This window comes from Anomaloglossus baeobatrachus, chromosome 8, assembly GCF_048569485.1.
Source record: "Anomaloglossus baeobatrachus isolate aAnoBae1 chromosome 8, aAnoBae1.hap1, whole genome shotgun sequence".
NCBI classification, from domain to species: domain Eukaryota; kingdom Metazoa; phylum Chordata; class Amphibia; order Anura; family Aromobatidae; genus Anomaloglossus; species Anomaloglossus baeobatrachus.
In genome coordinates, this window is record NC_134360.1 from 210,733,512 (window position 1) to 210,748,490 (window position 14,979).

At 41.4% G+C, this 14,979-nt stretch overlaps 1 protein-coding gene across 2 annotated transcripts in view; it reads right to left on the reverse strand.

The window, feature by feature from the left end:
* Positions 1 to 14,979, reverse strand: part of TNR (tenascin R) — a 616,331-nt gene that overhangs the window by 22,973 nt on the left and 578,379 nt on the right. For both annotated transcript variants that reach the window (XM_075320147.1, XM_075320148.1), the window contains 2 exons: positions 12,344 to 12,505; positions 8,786 to 8,949 (listed from right to left, as the gene is read on the reverse strand). In XM_075320147.1, coding sequence (XP_075176262.1) covers positions 8,786 to 8,949; positions 12,344 to 12,505 — 326 coding nt within the window. The remainder of the gene's footprint in view (positions 1 to 8,785; positions 8,950 to 12,343; positions 12,506 to 14,979) is intronic.

A 14,979-nucleotide genomic window follows, 5' to 3' on the forward strand; every position in this document is an offset into this window, starting at 1 on the left:
GTTAAATAAAGAAGATCTTCATTCATACTTTGGAGAGTGCCGTTTGATCTCTTTTCTGGCCTATCATACCTGACTAACAGGAACTGCAGACTATAGGAGGATTGAACATATTTATACCACTAGCAGATATAAGAGGCATAAAACATTACATTAAAGGGAATCTGTCACCAGGTTTTTGCTATCTCATCTGAGAGCAGCATAATGTAGAGACAGAGACCCTGATTCCAGCGATGTGTCACTTATTGAGCTGTTTGCTGTCATTTTGATAAAATCAATATTTTCTCTGCTGCAGATCTAGCAGTTATACAGAGCTCATGAATATGCTGGACTACCTGGCAGCACGCCAAGTAGTCCTGTAATGATAATCTCCTGCTAAGTTAACAGTGATTTTATCAACACTACACTAAGCAGCCAAATAAGTGACGCATCACTGGAATCAGGATCCCTGCCCCTATGCTATGCTGCTCTCTGATTAGGTGGCAAAAGCCTTTAATACAATTGGTGTCATCAGGGGGAATGTGACAGCCTGTCCACCTCCTTACACTGATACATCACTACATCAATTATCCTTCCTATGTGACATCACTGTTGTTCTTAGTCAGAGCGCAACTTATTATTACCCTTGCTTATTCCTATTCTATCCCTAATACTGTGCACAAGATCACCATATTATGACATCTTTCCTATACAGTAGTATCAGACTTATGATACATACACTTGCCATCACTGTCTTTTGATCTTTTTGCAGAAATATCACTATTTATCTCTATATTGAGACAGCACCGATTTAACAAGCTGTGTTCGATGACATCATTTTATAAATTAATCATCGATATATTGTGACTTTTCTCAATTATTCCTTTTTTCGGATATGATTTTGTATATTATTCATACTTTTCTCCTGATTTTGTTGGGACATTCACACAACAGAAGAAGGGGCATAGCCTTATTTTAAAGTGGATGCTTTGGGGTCATTCCTGGGGGCACCACTTGAATATTCAAAAATTGGTGTTCAACATATGTGCAAGTGTGGATATTCCGGATTTGTTATACACATATACAGTGCCTACAAGTAGTCTTCAACCCCCTGCAGATTTAGCAGGTTTACACATTCGGAATTAACTTGGCATTGTGACATTTGGACTGTAGATCAGCCTGGAAGTGTGAAATGCACTGCAGCAAAAAAGAATGTTATTTCTTTTTTTTTAAATTGTGAAAAGTTTATTCAGAGGGTCATTTATTATTCAACCCCTCAAACCACCAGAATTCTGTTTAGTTCCCCTAAAGTATTAAGAAGTATTTCAGGCACAAAGAACAATGAGCTTCACATGTTTGGATTAATTATCTCTTTTTCCAGCCTTTTCTGACTAATTAAGACCCTCCCCAAACTTGTGAACAGCACTCATACATGGTCAACATGGGAAAGACAAAGGAGCATTCCAAGGCCATCAGAGACAAGATCGTGGAGGGTCACAAGGCTGGCAAGGGGTACAAAACCCTTTCCAAGGAGTTGGGCCTACCTGTCTCCACTGTTGGGAGCATCATCCGGAAGTGGAAGGCTTATGGAACTACTGTTAGCCTTCCACGGCCTGGACAGCCTTTGAAAGTTTCCTCCCGTGCCGAGGCCAGGCTTGTCCGAAGAGTCAAGGCTAACCCAAGGACAACAAGGAAGGAGCTCCGGGAAGATCTCATGGCAGTGGGGACATTGGTTTCAGTCAATACCATAAGTAACGTACTCCACCGCAATGGTCTCCGTTCCAGACGAGCCCGTAAGGTACCTTTACTTTCAAATCGTCATGTCAAGGCTCGTCTACAGTTTGCTCATGATCACTTGGAGGACTTTGAGACAGACTGGTTCAAGGTTCTCTGGTCTGATGAGACCAAGATCGAGATCTTTGGTGCCAACCACACACGTGACGTTTGGAGACTGGATGGCACTGCATATGACCCCAAGAATACCATCCCTACAGTCAAGCATGGTGGTGGCAGCAACATGCTGTGGGGCTGTTTCTCAGCCAAGGGGCCTGGCCATCTGGCCCGCATCCATGGGAAGATGGATAGCATGGCCTACCTGGAGATTTTGGCCAAGAACCTCCGCTCCTCCATCAAGGATCTTAAGATGGGTCGTCATTTCATCTTCCAACAAGACAACGACCCAAAGCACACAGCCAAGAAAACCAAGGCCTGGTTCAAGAGGGAAAAAATCAAGGTGTTGCAGTGGCCTAGTCAGTCTCCTGACCTTAACCCAATTGAAAACTTGTGGAAGGAGCTCAAGAATAAAGTCCACATGAGACACCCAAAGAACCTAGATAACTTGAAGAAGATCTGCATGGAGGAGTGGGCCAAGATAACTCCAGAGACCTGTGCCGGCCTGATCAGGTCTTATAAAAGACGATTATTAGCTGTAATTGCAAACAAGGGTTATTCCACAAAATATTAAACCTAGGGGTTGAATAATAATTGACCCACACTTTTATGTTGAAAATTTATTAAAATTTAACTGAGCAACATAACTTGTTGGTTTGTAAGATTTATGCATCTGTTAATAAATCCTGCTCTTGTTTGAAGTTTGCAGGCTCTAACTTATTTGCATCTTATCAAACCTGCTAAATCTGCAGGGGGTTGAAAACTACTTGTAGGCACTGTATAGTGACTAGAGAGGATGAGACATTTTAGAGCCCCATCCTCATAAACGTGGCGGCTGCAGAGGATGCACTACTTCAAATTGACTAAATTAATAGCACCCAAAATCTTATTTTAGATTGTAATAAACATTATTTCTTTATGTTTAAATGAAGCCTCAGATTTGATTCATTTTTTTGCTACATCAAAAAACAATAATGTCTTCCCTTTAGCAGACTCCTTGAGTTCGAGTTTCTTTACTGTAAGGGTTACATGAGCAAAATAAATAAAAAACCAAGGGAAAATTAATTTTAGAAAAAAAAAAATCAATATTAATATACTGTACATGGTAGAAACTCAACCTCTAGATCACAGCACATCTTATAATGCTGCTGGGAGGCTCGAAAGCAAAAGGATATCCTAGGCTAAAGAAATAATAATCACTGCTATGTTTTGCCTCTTCCTAACTATTCGTATGAGTTAATTACATACCCTGAAGTAAATGTCCACATCATTCTGTGTGATTAATTTATTGGTTTATCTGTATTGCTTGCGGATATGGAGTTCCAAAATCATGTATCGCCACAGATTTAAAAACAGTACTCATTTATTTTGTAGCACCCAGGCAGAAGAAGCAGCGTGGAAGAAATTATACAGCATTGCTGTATGTGGATTTTAAGTCAGCTATGGAGTAAGGTAAAAGACTTGTTAGAAAGCTCAGAATGATCTCTCTATGCTGCCTCATCCTGTTTCCTCACTCTACTCCTCACTGCTCCTCCCTCCTCTCTCCATAGGCCATAATAGGCTGTATAACTTGACACCACAGTGAACTCACTGTGTGCCTTGTTTAAGTAAGACAGAGTTGAGCTGTTTTTTTCATAAGGTAAAATACTTGTTAGAACGCTCAGAAAGATCTTTCTATATCTGCCTCAGCCATAGGTAATAATGGGCTCTGTAACCTGACACCACAGTGAACTCATTGTCTTGTCTGAGGGAGACAGAGTTGAGCTGAATTTTTCATAAGATAAAAGACTTGTTAGAAAGCTCAGAAGGATCTCTCTATATTGCCTGTTTTCTCACTCTACTATTCCCTCCTCTTCTCTCCACAGACAATAATAGCCTGTGTAACCTGGCACCACAGGGAACTCACAGTCTGTCTTGTCTGAGTAAGACAGAGTTGAGCTGTTTTTTTGTAAGGTAAAAGACTTATTAGAAAACTCAGAAAGATCTTTCTATATCTGCCTTTGTCTGTTTCCTCACTCTACTCCTCCCTCCTCCCCTCTTCATAGGTAATAATAGGCTGTGTAACTTGACACCACAGTGAACTCATTGTCTTGTCTGAGGAAGACAGAGTTGAACTGGGTTTTTTTTTCGTAAGGTAAAAGACGTATTAGAAAGCTCAGAACAATCTTTCTATATCTGCCTCTGCCTGTTTCCTCACTCTACTCCTCCTCCCTCCTCCTCCTCTCTTCATAGGCAATAATAAGCTGTGTACACTGACACCACAGAGAACTCACAGTCTGTCTTGTCTGAGAAAGAAAAAGTTGAGCTTTTTTTTGCTTGAGGTAAAAAACTTGTTAGAAAGCTCAGAACGATATATCTATACTGTTTCTGCCTGTTTCCTCACTCTACTCCTCCTCCCTCCACACCTCCTCATAGGTAATAATGGGCTGTGTAACCTGACACCACAGTGAACCCATTGTCTTGTTTGAGGAAGACAGAGTTGAGTTGTTTTTCGTAATGTAAAAGACTTGTTAGAAAGCTCAGAAAGATCTTTCTTTATCTGCCTCTGCCTCTTTCCTTACTCTAATCCTCACTGCTTCTCCCTTCTTCTCTCTTCATAGACAATAATAGGCTGCGTAAACTGACACCACAGCAAACTCACAGTCTGTCTTGTCTGAGTAAGACTTAGTTGAGCTGTGCTTTTCTGAGTGAAGAATAAGTTCATGAGGCAGGTGAATAAATTGTTCATTGTTGTCTCAGCAGTCGGATCCCACCGATCTGGAAGTTATCCGGCGAATAGGTGATGATAATTTCTCATAACCTTGGATAACAATCTAAGGTCCCATTTCCATACCAATCCCATAACCTCTGGCTGTAATTCTCCCCTGTTTCATTCGGCTCATTTTCTAGGTCTTCTCTCGTGCTGCACTTATATTCTGCACTGCCATGAAATATCGTAAAAGAACAAATATGTAATTCTGAAGAAAACAAACAGAAGATCATCAGAGTCCATTCTTAATACTAACAGTCTGTTTGATAGTGATATCTTCTGTTCATAGTCTGATATATTAGGTGTAAAATTACAGGATAACTCTTTTGCTGTATCATGGCAAATACCATGATGTATGTGGGGGCCTACAGTATACAGGCGAGGAGGGAGCACTGTCCAGATTTACACCTTTTTCATTTTCATGTTGTGTTATCTTTTAATGAAAAAAATCTAGATAAAACATGTAATATCATTTTGGTTTTCTATCTATTAAGAAGTATATTTGTAACACAGGATATGAATCTGAAGCCAACAATATTTCTTCTCTGTGATGCAGAAGATTGCATAGGAGCCGAGCAAGAAAATACCAAGACCTGAAATTTTAATCATTTCTTTTAAATCTTCCCTTTGCAGCCCTGGCTCCCCACCAAGCTGCAAACTATTCTTAATGTTCATTTTGGCTGCAGATATTTTAAGCAATTTATATTCCCGGCTTGGTAACCGAGACCGGTGTATTTTATTTGCTCTAATGCTGATTATCTGACTTTAGGTCATAAGAATCATCTTAAAGGATATGGACACAATTTATTTTAATTAAATGGAATCTGTCACCAGGTTTTTGCTTCCCCATCTGAGAGAGGCATTGTGTAGGTGCAGAGACCCCAATTCCAGTGATGTATCACTTACTGATCTGAATGCAGTTGTTTTGGTAAAAATCCCTTTTTTTATCTGCTGCAGATCTACTACTTCTCTCTGTATAACCCCGACCACAGCACTGATTAGCAGATTTCTGTGTACACTGAGCATAGCTAAAAAGCTGCCAATCAGTGGTGGGGGCGGGGTTACACACAACTCAGGGATATGCTTGACTACCAGGTTTACTAGTCCTCTAGTGTCACAATGACTTTGGGACAGCAGGAAATCGAGGCTCTTAACCTGTCCCTCAAGCTAGGCGGCCCTATGCTATCTCCAACCTCTGGGATACGTCTGATGGTGGAGATGCCTGAGTCTCCTTCCTGCCCCTTCTCCTGACCAGTTCTGATCTGATTTCCCCCCCCCCACTCCTTTCAAGGAGGGACAGGGCAGGAGTGTGATGAAAACCACAGATAAAGACAGACGAGGGAAAATCAAAACTCTGTCACATAGCACGCACACACAAAGGTTAAGACAATAAGAGATTCAGGAAGAAAAACAAGAGCAGGAAAGAAGCTACAAAACAACAGAGGTAAAATCCACAACTGCACCAAGCAATAAGCACAATTTTTATCAGAGAGTCTTTCCGGCATCACACGCTACGATATATCGGGCGATATGTCGTCGGGGTCACGTCGTTAGTGACGCACATCCGGCATCGTTTGAAATATCGTAGCGTGTGACACCTCCGACCGACTGTGAACGAGCAAAAATAGCAAGCAAAAATACTCACCTTATCGTTGCTCGTTGACACGTCGTTCATTTTCAAAATGTCGGTCCTCCTTCTGTGCTCCGGTTGTTCATCGTTCCCGTGGCAGCACACATCGCTCCGTGTGACACCTCGGGAATGACGAACACAGCTTACCTGCGTCCCGCCGGCAATGTGGAAGGAAGGAGGTGGGCGGGATGTTACGTCCCGCTCATCTCCACCCCTCCGCTTCTATTGGCCGGCTGCCGTGTGACGTCGCTGTGACGCCGAACGTCCCTCCCCCTTCAGGAAGAGGATGTTCGACATCGTCCGGGAGGTAAGTACGTGTGACAGGGGGTTAACTACTTTGTGCGCCACGGGCAACTAATTGCCCGTGACGCACAAATGACGGGGGCAGGTACGATCGCTCGTGCGATCGCATGATAGATCGTCCCGTGTGATGCCGGCATTTGAGTCACCACACTTCACAGACCAACATAGAATAAACTATAGCTGGCATGGGTGGAAGGATTCAACCAGCATAAATAGGAGGGCAGCAAATGTGATAAGCCTCCCCACAATGATCAAAGTATCACACAGACTAGCACAGATTAACTCTTGCCAGGCTGCCTATGAATTAGCACATACAGTAGCAGGTCAATGCCCAAATCTTCTTGTATTGATCCCAGACACCAGAAAAACCAACGGGCAAAGTGTCAAAATCTATAATGTGAACAGAGCCTGACGCCGCCATGACAGTCAGCAAAGATTGTGCAAAAATCTGTTTGACATGTAGTGATAAGCTCCTGCTGATAAAGCAGTGATTTTATCAAAACTACACGAGGCAGTCCAGTATGTGACACATCGCTGGAATCAGGGTCTCTTTCTCTACATTATGCTGTTCTCAAATTTACAGGCAAAAACCTGGTGACAGATTCCCTTTAGATTCATTTGGGCTAAAAATTAATTTTAATGTGTCAAATACTGGGCTGCGTGCTATAATTTTGATAAAATCACTGTTTTCTCTTCTGCAGATCTCCCAGTTTTCTGAATGTTGAGCTCTGTATAACTTCGTCCAAACCACTGATTGACAACTTTCTGTTTTCACTGTGCATAGGCAGAAAGCTGCCAAACAGGGATTTTATCAATACTACAGCAAACAACCCAGGAAGGGACAAATCTCTGGAAGGAATCAGGGTCTCTGTCTCTACAGTACATTATGCTGCTGTGAGATAAAGTACATTTATAATCCAAAATACATGCAGTTAAGTAAAAAAGAAAGCCTTGATTTCCTTAGACCCTACTAAGAAGCAGCTCGGCATTAGGTAATACAACCCTATATTTACTAATTGAAGCCTGTGGTAGAACCTTAAGACATTTGTGGAATATTGCAAACTTGAAAATTCCGGCCAATGCCTTTAATAAGATGCTTTGGTATACTACCAAAAAAACTGTAGTCGAATGTTAGTAGTAGTCTAAGTAATTTAGTCCAGGACTAAGATAATTATAAGCTATCTGTAGGATATCTGGTCCCCCTGCCGATCAATGGCAGCCACAAGAAGTACACAATGTAAGGACCCAAAACAATACAGCTCCATACATTGTGTAGCGGCTGGTTCTTGGGTTCTGCGGCTCAGCTCCATTTCATGTGAATGAGAGCTGAGCAACAGCACACAAAAAAGTCACCACTATCTGATATTGATGACTAATCCTAAGGATCCTGGAAGAATCCTGGACCACCCCTTTAAGGCAAAAAAAAATCTCTATTTTGTATACTTCCTTTTGGCAGGGTACCTTAAAAACAAGCGGATCATATTCTTCAAGAAGCCTCGATGATCACCTGCAATAAATGTTTATTTTTCCTGCAGTGCCCCCACAGGGAATGTGAAGTATTACACGATTCACATGGATGGTTAAACATTCTGGGACAAATATTCTTAGGATATGTGACCATGATGGTTTTTTTTTCATGTAGGTGAATCCACAAAGTTTTTCAATAGGAAAATGGTGTTTTTTTTCTGAAGTGTCTTTTTTAATGTATTTTGGTAATTTCATGAGTGTTTTTAGATGGTTTTGAGTGTTTTCTTCCAGTGTTTTTGTTGCATCTTTTTTTCCTGGTGCTTTCTACCTTTTTTTAAAATTACATTCAACAATGAAGAAACTGCTAACATTTCTTTAACCTGACAAAACTTGCAAAATACTCAAAAAGACGTCATCTATATAGCACCCAAACAATGATCAGCTCACATTTTTTTTAACCAATTGGTGTCTTTGGAGACCTTAAGTGGTTAAACGATGCTCAAAAAACTGAATATATGAATAGAGGGTTGCTTTTACATAGAAATGCATATGCTTTGACCATTTTCTGGTGAGTTTTGGAGTTTACTAGTCTGAAAAAAGACATTTTGTTCACCTGTCCCTAGACCCTATCTTTTCATTATAATAATGGAGTTTCTCAATGAGGAATACTTCTTTATACACTTATAATTCTAGTTGATATATGTATATGTGTATATACAGTTGTTCATTCATAGACCGAAATCTATTTTACGAGTCTTGTGGTCGCCTACCTGGCTGTGTCTTGACTCTCCATATTTGCCGTTGAGGTTGGTGCGGTGACAGTTCTTATACCACCATGCTCCTCTATACGATGAGGCACAATTTGTTACCGCAACATCATTATCTCTGTCCTTGGTAGAGAATGGGCGCCCCTGGTGGTAGGTAAGGGAATCCCCTTTGAAATAAAGGTAAAAAAAGAAAATTAAAGTCACTTATTTATTTCCTTATAATGGGACCTTAAGAATAAAGAGTTATCAATTATATATTCAGAATGCAAATTGTGTAAATATAAATACACTTTTATAACTACAGTTTGCTAAACATTCTTAGGCTCCTGTAGAAATGAAGATCTTCCTTTTTTTAACGGATAGTACAAGATAAGGAAAATATGGCTATTGATTTTGAAAAACGGGGCCACATTTGTCTACAGGTCGTGTGTGGTATTGCAGTTCAGCCTCATTCAATTCAATTAATGTTTATTGCTTAGTCGTGGAAATTGAAGGACTTAATAGGAACATGATGATAATCAGAGCAAGATGTTTACAGATCCCTTCCCTGAGAATAATCTGGCACACATATAGACATGGATACCAGACAGGAGCAGAAATGTATTTTCATATATTATAAAATATCTTTTGTTTTATAAAATATAGATTTAGTTTTTCCTTTCTCCAGAAACTGCATCCCTCTTATCCATTGTTGTGTCTAATAATGAGCGAATAAAAAGAAATTCAAATTCACTGGTTTTACCTACATTTTGCCAGGAAATTTAACTCTGCATGGTCTTCTACCGGCTCGCTCCTTCCCTCCAGCTCTGTTTTGTCCTTCTGTCTTCGCTCTTCTAGACCTCGAACATCATTATGATATCAAGTGAAGTTGGGTCCCACAAAGTCGTGATGGACGTTGCTTGAGGCTTACTTAGGTGCTGGAGGCACCAAAAAGTGGAGACAGAAGAGAATACCAGACTCGGAGGAAGGGAGCGAAACAATCGGGGACGATGACACGAGGGTACCACGATGGAGAGTGGTCCCTCCTATTTCTGGTGTCAGAATATTACAGTGACGGGCTTCATAGACACTTGCTCAGGTTAATACTGTTGGCTGTGCAGATTCTCCTTTTTCCAGCGCTGCTAAAGTTAACTAGATCCTCTGGTTTCCTAAACTCTGAATGAAAGCAATAGCCAGCTGTTATCTATTGCTAATTAGCTCTGCAAGACTTCCCTCTTAGTCCAGGTATCCTCTGGTGATAGTTTCTAATTAGCTTGCCTCTATAGGGAACCTGTGAGCTGTGGACCTGGAAGACTTTCAGAGACCATTTGCTGTGTGAAAGCTGTGTTAGGTTTTTCCTTTGCTTAGTCCGTTTTGCTTTTTCCCCTCTGGTCTGTTCCTCAATATTACCTGTTGTTTGGGCAACCGAGCAGAGAACTGTTGTGCAAGGGCAGGTGAAGGGCAAAATGTAGAGGCCGGCATTTCAATGGTTCAACTGGTGCCCAAGAGATAAGGGGTCCATTTCTACCTACAAATCAGGTGGAATTGTGCATTATGATGAGGCATTTGGACTGCAAAGAGCCCATATTCTATTCTTGCACAGGGATTCTCTTCTGTCCATGTCCACCAGATGAGTATAATGTTTTTTTTAACCCCTTCCCCAGCCCTAAAATGAATCAAGCAAAATGATAGCTGGTTGGCCTTTTACGTGAATCGAGCTACTCAAATTGAAAAAAAAAAATCAGGCAGTGGGCAAACCCAAATTTTTGTGAAATTCAAAGCAATTTCAATTAGCCCAAAATCACTTTGCTCATCTCTATTTGTGCCAAGTAATGCGGCTTAGTCCCATTCAAGTAAATGTAACTAAGATGCAATTCCAGACACGGCCATGGACAAGAGTGGTGCTATTTCTGCAAATAACTAGATGCCTAATTCTAATTTCATATAAATCCATTAAAGGGAACCTGTCACCAAATTTGGCGACTATGAGCTGCGGCCACCACCAGTGAGCTCTTATATACAGCATTCCAAAATACTCTAAAAAAAAGAGCCCAGGCTGCACTGTAGCACATAAAATCCCTTTTATAATACTCACCTAGGGGGCGGTCCGGTCTGATGGGTGTCGCTGCTCTCCAGCTTGGTGCCTCCTCTCTGCGGCGATCGCCGTCCTCCCTCTACCCAGCCCAATGTGGTTGACGTGTCCTACGTCATCCATACAGGCTGCCATTGTGGTCCTGTGCAGGCGCACTTTGATCTGCTCTGCTAAGTGAAGATTAAAGTATTGGAGTGCGCATGCGTGGTTGGTCTTTAACCTTTAATTTCCTCACGCCTGTGCATCACAGTACTTTGATCTGCCCTCAGCAAGCAGATCAAAGTGCGCCTGTGCAGGAGTGCAATGTTGGCCTGTGTGGATGACGTAAACACGTCATTCACACTGGGCTGGGTAGAAGGAGGACGGTGATCTTCACAGAGAGGAGGCGCTGGACCGGAGAGCTGCGAACCCATTGGACCAGAGAGCAGCGACATTCATCGGACCGGAGAGCAGCGACACCCATCGAGCCAGAGAGCAGCAACACCCATCGGACCGGAGAGCAGAGACACCCATTAGACTGGAGAGCAGCGAACCCATCGGACCAGAGAGCAGCGACACTCATCAGACCGGAGAGCAGCGACACCCACGAGCCAGAAAGTAGCAACACCCATCGGACCGGAGAGCAGAGATACCCATTAGACCGGAGAGCAGCGAACCCATTGAACCAGAGAGCAGCGACACCCATTGGACCGGAGAGCAGAGACACCCAGTGGACCGGAGAGCAGCGACATCCATCGGACCAGAGAGCAGCGACACCCATCGGACCAGAGAGCAGAGACACCCATCGGACCAGAGAGCAGAGACACCCATTAGACCGGAGAGCAGCGACACCCATCGGACCGGAGAGCAGCGACACCCATCGGACCAAAGAGCAGCGACACCCATCGGACCGGAGAGCAGAGACACCCATCGGACCGGAGAGCAGAGACACCCAGTGGACCGGAGAGCAGCGACACCCATCGGACCGGAGAGCAGAGACACCCATTGGACCGAAGAGCAGAGACACCCAGTGGACCGGAGAGCAGCGACATCCATCGGACCAGAGAGCAGTGACACCCATCGGACCAGAGAGCAGAGACACCCATTGGATCGGAGAGCAGAGACACCAATTGGACCGGAGAGCAGCGACATCTATCGGACCGGACCGCCCCCTAGGTGAGTATAATAAAAGTGGGCTCTACTTGGGCTCTGATATATATTCCGGAACGCTGTATATAAGAGCTTACCGGTGGTAAACGCAGCTTATAGTCGCCAAATCTGGTGACAGGTTCCCTTTAACACTAGAACTACTGGACTCGTGATACCTATATAGAAATACATAGTGCAAAGTAGTCAAAATGACTACCTCAGTAGTTCTAGTGTTAAATGTATGACGACACATATAATCGCACACAATATAATCATTTTAATTTCTATAGCACCAACATATTCCACGGCACTTATATTACATGTACCAGCCCCATTACTTATACGAGGCACTGTTGTTTTACCTGAGGTTCCGTTGTAGTCCCCAATGCGCAGTTTGTACATACTGCGCGGATCCCCCACATAAAACTTGTTGTAATACGCATATACAGACTCTTGGCCGTCTCGCATGTCGATTCTGAGCTCATAGCGGCCCTGGGAAGTTATTAGGTGGAGGGTATCCAGCCCTGCAGAAGAAGAAACATGGAGTCATTGACCTTCATATGTTCTTACAAGTCTTTTCACAACTTTTCTTACAAATGTGTTTTGTTCATATCTAATTTCCATCTATCATTAGAATATTACAAATAAAAAAGCCTGGGATATATGCATCATAATAGAGATGTAATTTTATCCAGAAATGTCTCGGAATAATAAAATTGTATTACTATTATTAAGCCTGATGTGAGGGAGCATCTCTCTGCAGAATAGTAATATTAATAATAGCTGTCTTAGGCTTTACCGCTGCCAGATTTCAAAACGGGAAAGTAATTATAGCTGATGTGGCATCTGACTGTCTCATTCTTGTCACTTGCACGGAACAATATTCCCTTTTCCCTGTCCTCTTGCAGAGCTGTATTTCATATGTGGTTAGTACAAATTTTGGGGGGTGGAATATGCCTTCAAGGGGAGCTGCGTCTTTGAAAATAAATCATTTTTATCTCTTCTGGATAAAGAAAGGTCACAATTCATATTGATGTGCACAGTTTTACTCATCTGATATGTTGGTCACATACGGTCATTATTTCATACTAAATATATACGGTATATCCCATAGGATGTTGGTTACACTGAGCTCAAAGCCACAGAATTGATGTTTAATGTGTTAAGTTATTTTTATTATTGATCAGCCTTATCAATATATTCCAAACACCTTGCAAAAAGTGCTATTTTACCTGCCTAGTTAAAGCTCCTTTAGAAGTTACTTTGAGCTGTAGCTCTGGCATGAATCCGTATGCAAACACTATTTACAAACACTCTCACTGCCTGAACTTGGAAGGGAGTAGAAGCTCACGCAGGGAGGGTGTTTGTAAATAGTATTTGAGAATGGATTCTTACTAGAGCAGCAGTTTGAAGCAGCTTCTAAAGAAGCGTGAACTAAGCATCTAAAACAGGACTTTTAGCATGGTGGTTTACAGAAAATTAAGGAAAATAAGGCAATGGTGTATATCACAGTGATTCAAAAGCTGATCGATAATTAAATTAAAGAGAAAAGTTTAGTTAAACTTTAAGAAATGGACAAATAACAACCTAAGTCTTTGTTGTATCTTTGAAAATAAATCATTTTTATCTCTTCTGGATAAAGAAAGGTCACAAGTCATATTGATGTGAGCAGTTTTACTCATCTGATATGTTGATCACATACGGTCATTTCATACCAAATATATACGATATATTCCATAGGATGTTGGTTACACTGAGCTCAAAGCCACAGAATTGATGTTTAATGTGTTAAGTTCTTTTTATTATTGATCAGCCTTATCAATATATTCCAAACACCTTGCAAAAAGTGCTGTTTTACCTGCCAGGTTAAAGCTCCTTTAGAAGTTACTTTGAGCTGCAGCTCTAGCATGAATCCATACGCAAACACTATTTACAAACACTCTCACTGCCTGAACTTGGTGGAAGGGGGCAGACGCTCACACAGAGAGTGTGTTTATAAATAGTATTTGAGTATGAATTTTTACTAGAGCAGCAGTTTGAAGCAGCTTCTAAAGAAGCGGGAACTATGCATCTAAAACAGGGCGTTTAGCATGGTATTGGAGAGAAAATGAAGAAATATAAGGCAATGGAGTATAGTACAAGGATTCGAAAGCTGATCAATAATTAAATTAAAGAGAAAAGTTTAGTTAAATTTTAAGAAATGGACAAATAACAATCTAAGTCTTTGTTGTATTTTTGCAAACAAATAATTTTTATCTCTTCTGGATAAAGAAAGGCCACAAGTCATATTAATGTGAGCAGTTTAACTCATCTGATATGTTGGACACATACAGTCATCATTGCATACCAAATATATACAGTATATTCCATAGGATGTTGGTTACACTGAGCCCAAAGCCACAGGATTAATGTTTAATGTGATAAAAGAGTAACTAAACTTTTGTTCTTTTCATTATTGATCAGCCTTACCAATATATTCGATTACCCAATTTTGTCTCCTTCTTTTCCAAACACCTTGCAGAAAGTGCTGTTTTACCTGCCAGGTTACAGCTCCTTTAGAAGCTACTTTGAGCTGCAGCTCTAGGATGAATCCGTACGCAAACACTATTTACAAACACTCTCACTGCCTGAACTTGGTGGAAGGGAGTAGAAGCTCACACAGGGAGTGTGTTTGTAAATAGTATTTGAATATGGATTCTTACTAGAGCAGCAGTTTAAAGCAGCTTCTAAAGAAGCGTGAATGAAGCATCTAAAACAGTACTTTTAGCATGGTGGTGGAGAGAAAATTAAGGAAAATAAGGCAATGGAGTATATCACAGTGATTCAAAAGCTGATCGATAATTAAATTAAAGAGAAAAGTTTAGTTCAATTTTAAGAAATGGACAAATAACAACCTGAGACCTAATTTGACATCACTGAAACTCAATATTGATGGAGGATATACAAGATAATGGTGTGCAGTGGTAATCATAGAGTGGACCACTAATGCCAGCTTGTA